Source organism: Mus pahari, chromosome X (genome assembly GCF_900095145.1).
Source record: "Mus pahari chromosome X, PAHARI_EIJ_v1.1, whole genome shotgun sequence".
Classification (NCBI taxonomy): Eukaryota; Metazoa; Chordata; class Mammalia; order Rodentia; family Muridae; genus Mus; species Mus pahari.
This window is the reverse complement of record NC_034613.1, coordinates 109,222,238-109,230,468: the sequence shown is the minus strand read 5'-3', so window position 1 is coordinate 109,230,468 and position 8,231 is coordinate 109,222,238. Positions and strand designations below refer to the sequence as shown.

Genomic DNA, 8,231 nt, shown 5'->3' with positions numbered 1-8,231 from the left:
AAAAAAAAAAAGAATCCCAAGTTTACCAAAACTTATTGTTAGATCAAACTCTTTGCATTAAAATGAGCCATATTCAATTCCTGTTTTTATTAGCTGTGACACATTGGCTTCTAGAAATCACATAAAACTCAAAAGTTATACTTGGGTAGAAAAAAAGAAAATTCATGTTGGTATTACGCTCTGGGTTCCAGTACTTGATTTGTTGTATCAAGCTATGTTTACTAAAGAACAGTGAAGTTAGTTAGCTAGGAACTGAAAGTGATACTATCTCATAATTACCTAGTTACCTTGTCAAATCAAGTAAACCATAAAAGATGAAATAAGGCAAATAACCAAAGAGTAAATGTTATTACCACAAGAGATAAATACTTTTCATTTAGTATACTGAAAATTGGGAGATTCTTGCTAGATGTATAAAACTATTTATGGAAACTATTCCTTAACTTTTATTTTTAAACTTTTTACTACAGTTTATACTGGGCTAAGGGGGAGGGAAAACAGAAGTAGGCAAGTAGGCTCACTCTTTTACCACAAATTAGTACATTTCAAAGTCACATCATCAAAACGTTTGACTGCTTGGCTGAGGCAGTGACTCGTGCACTCAGGAGGCCCACATAGGAGGATCTTTGTGAGTTCAAGGTCAGCTTGGTCTACATAGCATGTTCCAGAACATCCAGGACTTCATAGAGATACCCTATCTCAAAAAGAAAAAAAAAAATTGAAACACATTCAACTCGAGCAATAAACTCAGATCTGTTTTTCTTGAATCCAGGATGGTGTGGGCACTCATCACTGTGATAAATACTGCAGACAAGTCAAAAGTGACTCAGTTTCTGTATTTGTAAGTGCTTGGGGTTATAGGACACATTGGGGAAGTGATTTTGAGATTTGTCTCAGGTTTTGATGAGATTTTAAAGTTGTAATATTACTCCAGCCCAAGTCTGTTCGCACATAATGGAAGATTTCATATGTCCTAATATTTGAGCCCTGTTTTCCCGTATGGACAGTCAATAATAGGAAGGTAAACAGGAGCCAGAAGAGAAGTGCAAGTCCAGACCAAGTGGCCAGATGCCACAGGAAATGGTTTGAGTTGCATGTCACAGTCTCACCCCTCTCTTCTACTATAATCAAGTTGTTGTTTACAACTGAATTGTAGAAGAACAACACGGACTTGGGCTTGGGATGTGGAGTAGGATTCTACTGTTCAAAGTCCCAGGAGAGGCTCAAAAGTTTGTTTGCTGAATCTCTGCAGGAAACTCCTTTCTCCTCGTGCCACTGAAATTAGAAAGTTTACCAAAAGAGGAACCCTTTTAACTGATGAGTTGAAGAAACCCCAGTATTTCCCAACCCAATACCAGGCCCCATCGATTTCTGGCCTCTGGGCAGGAAATGAACTACTACTGGACTACACTGTCAGGACTGTGAGACAAGTATGGGGAACATAACTGCTTCTGAGCATTCTCAACCAAGTGGAAATGCTGTGTTGGGATGGGGGGGGGTTACCCAGCCTCCAACTCCTCCCACGCTCCCCCCAAGTCCCAGACTTCCGAAGAAATGTTTCTTGGGTGAGCACATGGGGGGGGGACAAACGCACGTAGGCACCTCTTTCTCCGATTTCTGGCAAAGTCGAAGGACCTAAGAACCTATGTGGTGCTTGTCTTGATTTCCTTAGGTATGAGTGGGCTCCGATGTGCTCGAAACGCAGAGGAGGGAGGCTCCCCTGCCCAAATGTTAAAGAGACCAAACAGCAACTGAGGTGGGAGGGAAATGGAATCTCGCAAAGGTTCGCGCCCACAAGTTAGACAAACAGCCCTACCCCAGTACTCTAGGACGCGACGCAGGGTGTCCCCAAGTTGGGGTGGGGCCTTTCTTCTCCGCAAGCTGACCGGAGAAGGCCGGGTAAAGTGGAGAAGGGGTGCTCTTCCGCCCCCACGCCTTCTCCGTTCCCTGAGTTGTGCTGCGAGATCACGATCACCGCCGGGAGGGGAGGGCCGGCTCCCAGGCGTGTTCCCCGGCAGGACGATCCCGGGATCTCTGGTCTCCGAGACCAGCTGGGCTTGCGGGAAGACTTACCAGTTTGGGTTTGTTTTTGGTCTCCTCTTCGTTGGCGGCCCGGTTCCCCGCGCCTCGCTTGTTGCTCCGGCCCCCGCTGAGTTCCTCGCCGCCACCGCCGCTGCCTCCGGCTCCCGACGCCGCCGCCGCCCCGAGCTGCTCCATCTTTCTCTGGCCCTGTCACCTGCCGCCCAGAAACCCCAAGTCTCCTCAAGGGCAAACACCCCTCGGAGCACTCAGAATGTCCCGCGTCCACGGACAGAGAGGGTTGCCCGCCAAGCGCCGCTCCCAGGCCACCGGGTCTCCCCAAGCCCAGGAAACCCCGACGCAAACACGCCGGTGCCACCACTCAGCGCTGGGGCAAGCCCTGCCCCTAAGCAGCTGCAATCACCGCGGTCGCCTCCGCCCTCGGGGCGGCGTTTAGGGTGGAGGAAAAGTAGGTGCCTATCTCTTTAAGACGGCCTCGACACACGTGATTCATCAAAGTGCCCGCTGTCGGTCGCCCGGGCGAGCTCCGAAAGCCGCTTCCTACTCGTGGAGCTGAGCCGGCCAGGCTACGGAGCATGCCCGGATAGAAGACTGTAGCCTACCAGAGGACATTCTACTGTGGTTAAACACTGATTTCACTTCCTAGTTGTCTAGCACCAAAAGAAAGGGAACTAGTCTAGACGGGTAAAAAAGAGAGACAGAGAGAGAGAACCCATTTTAGAGATAGGGAAACTGAGTGAGGAGAATTCTTGTAAGCATTTTACTGGCTAGGCCACAAGTCTCAGCTTTCACTAGTGTTGGTCACCCATACCCTTTCTAGGCAGAGGGCCCTCAGGGGATGTGCTCTTGCTTCACTCAGTGGGAAGGTTTAATTAGCAAGGCAACTGGCAAAGTGTAAGAAAACCACCATAGGGAGTTCTGATTAATTGCCTAGACAGATTGTATGGGCCAAAGTGGAAAGAGTGGGTGCCTCTGTTGCCACGATTGCCTTGTGACCCAAAAACTACAATCATTGCTTTCTTTCCAAACTGTTGGTTAAAGCCACCCTACCCCTACTATAGCTTTTTCTCCAAAGCACCTATTTAGCGTTTACTATTGGACTGAGTCCTATCTTCGATTTCCCAAGCTAGTTTAGGTTTAAGGTTATTGCGAAGAGTACATAAGATGTTATGTGTTGAAGCTTTGTTTAAAAGGTAAATCTCTAGACAACTGATATTTTTGTGTAGCACCAGGGAGCAGAGTATACTCTTCCCCCAAGGCACTGTACCTACTATTTCATCCTTGGAAGGTAGATTTTCCCATTGTTTTCCAAAGGACCCTTACAAAGGCGGAGTATGAACAAACCACCAAACCATCACAGAATTAGAGACCAACTGGTGGGGAAGCCACTTGTATTAGAAACTTAAACACCAAGTCTATAAACATGTCTATAACCCTACTAATGACAAAGATAACTTCGGGCTGTGAGGCCTTTTGGCCTTCTCCAATTCAATTTGAAGTTAGGCTGAAACAAACTTTTATCAGAATGAGTGCAGTATGATAAATTTGGCCATTATGTGAATGCAATGGCATAAATAACTTGAACAAAAGAGCAAAAGAATTGTACATATCTCAAAAGAGCTCAAGTCTCAGCTTTGTCTTTATCGTTAGGTTTCTTTTTAATCCTGTGGGCAGGCTGTCTATGTTCCTAAAGTAGCCAACTCAAGGACAGCAGCACAGGAGTTTGTGCTCTCAGTACAAAGGACAGAAACTCCGAGACACCTTTGCTTTCTTGAAGATCATACTTAACTACGAATTACATGTGTATTTTCAATTTGACTCACTCATTGTGCACATACACAACTGAATCTAAATTTCATGGCACCTAAAAAAAGAGTAAAAACACAATAGGTTTTACAGAAAGATACTGAATGGTATTCCAACACTTACATGTACTTCCTGTAGAAGAAATGTGGGTATAGGTCAAAGTGAGGGGCTTGGAGTTGGAAGGCTAAAGCTGACCTCATTTCTGCCTGTAATGGCTAGTTTTGTGTCAACTTGGGAGGTCCCCTTGTGGGTTGTGCCATCCCTGGCCTGGTAGTCTTGGGTTCTATAAGAGAGCAGGCTGAGCAAGCCAGAGGAAGCAAGCCAGTAAGTAACATCCCTCCATGGCCTATGCATCAGCTCCTGCTTCCTGATCTGCTTGAGTTCCAGTCCTGTATCCTTTGGTGATGAACGGAGCAGTGTGGAAGTGTAAGCCGAATAAACCCTTTCCTCCCCAATTTGCTTCGTGGTCATGATGTTTTGTGCAGGAATAGAAACCCTGACTAAGACACTGCCCCTTAGGCCACTGGAAGAAACAGGCTGAAAGAATTGCCTCATGGGACAAAACTACGTGAACAGGAAACTCACAGAGTACATATGTCAGAAGCTCAAGAGCACCTTCCCTAAGAAGATAAGGTTTGAGCTGTTAAAGGTCTGCTGAAAGCCTTTAAGTCCCGACGAAATACTACAAATGTAGCTTATTGTCATAGAGTTCTCAAACTATTGGGGAAGATATTTAAAAAAAAATGTATTGACCAATTTCAAAACAAGCATTCCAGGCAGGCAAAGGGACTGACTATAGATTTTTTTTTTTTTTGCAGAAACCCTATGATTGAAGAAAACAAAGGTGGGGGATTGTTGCAAAGCAATGCAGGAGAGCATACTGGCCCACTGGGCCAGCAGAGGCAGGCAGAGCTCTATGTGAGGCCAGCCTACTCCGCATAGCAAGTTCCAGGCTAGCCAAGGTTACATAGTAAGACCTTGTCTCAAAAAATAAATAAATAATATGAAACAGGATCAATGCCAATTGTGGCCATCTCAGACCCTGGCTTAAGGCTTGGCATTTGTTTTTTAGCATTTTGCTCTAGCTAATGTGAAAAGTAAATTGTGAAGCAAATGCACAAACAGAATTACGAATCAGGGTCATTGGTCTCTCTTGGAAACTAACACACAAGGAAGAAAACAGTAGCCTCAGGTGAGAGTATTTTGTCCCTTAACTCTGAGCCTAACATTTCACCAACTGCTGTCTCAGGGCTGATCCCACTTCACCTACATTCCTGTAATTTTATTTTCTGTCTTGTCACACACACATAGGATTGTGGGGTTGAAAAACAATGTCTTTTCTCTGGTGCTGAAGAAAGGAAGATAAACCCATCAGCTAGACTATTAAAAGTATACATTAGACCCATTGGTTCCCCAGTCTCTTGCTTCAAGTCCCACATCAGCTTTTGGAGGAAAAAAAGTATCTTTTTTCAGACTGACCTTAAAGACATCCATTATCCTCATCTAAACAATCTGTCATTCATAGAAACATGAAAGGAAATACAAATTAGGGAAAAAATGAGAAAAAAAAAACCAACAACTCCAAGGTCACAGCAAAATATTTATAAGTTAATGAATGACTAAAAGTCAACAAGTATTTGCTAAGCATATGTTATATGGCTAATATCAAACTAGAGGTGATACAGATTTAAACACGGGGAGAAGAGGTGCCAGACCTTCTACTATAATGCCATATACATCTTCCTAGGTGTTTGTTTTTTTTTAAAAAAATGCATACTGCAGATAAAACAGTACTTACAGAAAATATAGTTAAATAAGACGACTTAAATGCAAAACAACTTGGAAATCAGAGCAATAACCAACCAAACAAAAAACAAACAAACAAACAAACAAACAAAAAACCCAATAGCTATCCTAATAAAAATACTCTGGTAATTAAACTTTCACGGACATCTGAATTGAATGCAGCAAAATCACCTGTGAAAACTCTCCTCCCTGTTATTTGTCCCCTCTAGCATTGAGTTTTAGTAGATGTCACTATCAGAATTTTAAATTGAATTCAAGAGTAGTCAGCCTTTTTTTTTAAATTAATTTATTTATTATATATAAGTACACTGTAGCTGTCTTCAGACACTCCAGAATACTCCAGAAGAGGGCACCAGATCTCGTTACGGATGGTTGTGAGCCCCATGTGGTTGCTGGGATTTGAACTCAGGACCTTTGGAAGAGCAGCCGGGTGCTCTTGCCTGCTGAGCCATCTCACCAGCCCACTAGTCAGCCTTTTAAAACAACATAGTGAAAGGTCTTTATTCCCAGCTTCACTGAGTGCTCATAACTTTGCCATATTGTTTCATATGGTTGAAAACCAGGTTGAAGCCATTAAACCAGACGATAGTTATGCTGAAAAAAGCATTTTGTGCTGGGTTCTTCACTTTAAAGTTTATAATTATGTCTTCTTGGATATGTGGAATTCAGCGTCCTCTTACTTGGAAGCTTAAAGTGCTACAAAAATTTGTAAAGGAATCAATTGGACGTTCAGATTATTTTGATGTCATTCACCAGTTTACAGATTGCTGTGGATAGCCCTGGGGCAATTATATTTGACGTTAAATCTGTTCTCCGGTGAGTGGCAGTGAAAGAGGAATGAGTCAGCACTCAGATGATTTCCTGTAAACCTGCTTCTCACCTTAATTTGTAAGATAAAGGAGAGCTGATGACTGGGCAGATAAAAGGGAAGGTGGTTCTGGGAAGTGAGAGAGAGGAAGGAGAAAATGGAAGAGGGAGAGAATGTAGAGGAGGAGGAGGAAGAAGAAAAGCAGAGCAGATAGCCAGGCATGGTGGCGCACGCCTTTAATCCCAGCACTTGGGAGGCAGAGGCAGGCAGATTTCTGAGTTCGAGGACAGCCAGGGCAGCCAAGGCTACACAGAGAAACCCTGTCTCGATAAACCAAAAAAAAAAAAAAAAAAAAAAGCAGAGCAGAAGAGCAGAAGCACATGGCCTGGAAAAACTGCAAGTCTCATAAACTCTGGAAGATGGTAGTATAGCGGTAGATCTGCCCAGTCTAGGTGCACAGCATGTAATCATACTAACTGAGTCGTGTTTTCATTGCTGGGGCATTTTGGGGAGGAGATTTACCGCAACAACTGAAAGCTAAAGTACTATTTCTGGTACACAAAACTTGTAAGCAAACAACCTATTAAATATAGAAATCTCTGCAATCACTCAACCTAAAATCCACTCGAGAAAACAAGAGAACGGGGGGGGGGTGTAAATTCAGTGTGGTAGCCCACACTTTTAATCAGAGCACTTCGGTGGACTGAGGAAAATTAAGAGTTGAAGGACAGCACCAGCAACATAGTGAGTCAAGATCAGCCTAGGATACATGAGATGAGGTGAAAGAGAGAGGAGGGGTGGGGAAAACAAGTGCATTGTTCTAGCTACTTATAGGTAAACTTCACACAAGCTACAGAGAAAAAAAACTCAATTGAGAAAATGACCCCACCAGATTGACCTATGGCCAAGCCTGTGGTACATTTTCTTGATTAATGATTGCTACGGAAAAGTCTGCCACCACTGAAATCCAGTGGACAAATCGTCATCCTGGATGCTATAAGAAAGCACGCTGAGCTAGCCTTGAGGATCAAGCCAATTAGCAGCACTCCTTCATGGCCTCTGCATCAACTCCTGCTTCCAGGTTCCTGTCCTGCCTGAGTTCCTACCCTTTCCTGGACTGTTTCCTGAAAGTATAAGATGAGATAAAGCCTATCCTCTCCTGGTTACTTATGGTTACGTTGCTTCATCATACTGTTAGAAACACTAAGACGTACCCATACAGTATTCTAAAGTCAAACAATGAGACAAATTAGGCCTATAATAAAGTTTTCTAAGAGTATTGCTTATGTTGGCGAAGTTGAATTAGAAATCAGACTTGGAAAATCCAAGCAAAGAAAGGAAGAAGGAGAAGACAACATATGGAATAGCCTGGAAATAATGTTGACTAACGATATTTGAAGGTCAGATGCTGGAATAATAACAACATGGGTGTTAAATAATACTGGGAAACATTTTTATTTCCGTAGACTTTTCCTGGTGTGCAAACAGATTTCAGTGTAAGACACAGTGGTATTCACTGATAAGGATCTTTAGCAAGGAAGTTATTTAAAAAATGTGTTTGGGGATCTGTTTTGGCAATGGCATTTGAAATAACTTTGAAACCTGATTTGAAAAGTGGTGTTTCCTTTAGTAATAATTTCCTCTTTTAAATAAATAAATAAATAAATAAATAATAAAACTCTTCACAGAGCCCCAGAATATGCAGTAGACCTGTTTGGTTAGTTCTCTACTTGGCTTCTATACCACCCCCTGAGGAAACCCTTTGAGGCAC

At 43.2% G+C, this 8,231-nt stretch overlaps 1 protein-coding gene across 2 annotated transcripts in view; it reads right to left on the bottom strand.

Annotated features, from left to right (window-relative positions):
* The window catches only part of Diaph2 (diaphanous related formin 2), a 696,731-nt gene extending 694,348 nt beyond the window's left edge, over positions 1-2,383 (bottom strand). For both annotated transcript variants that reach the window (XM_021188630.2, XM_021188631.2), the window contains exon 1: positions 2,074-2,383. In XM_021188630.2, coding sequence (XP_021044289.1) covers positions 2,074-2,217 — 144 coding nt within the window. In that variant the 5' untranslated portion in view covers positions 2,218-2,383. The remainder of the gene's footprint in view (positions 1-2,073) is intronic.
* Positions 2,384-8,231: the final 5,848 nt, after the last annotated feature.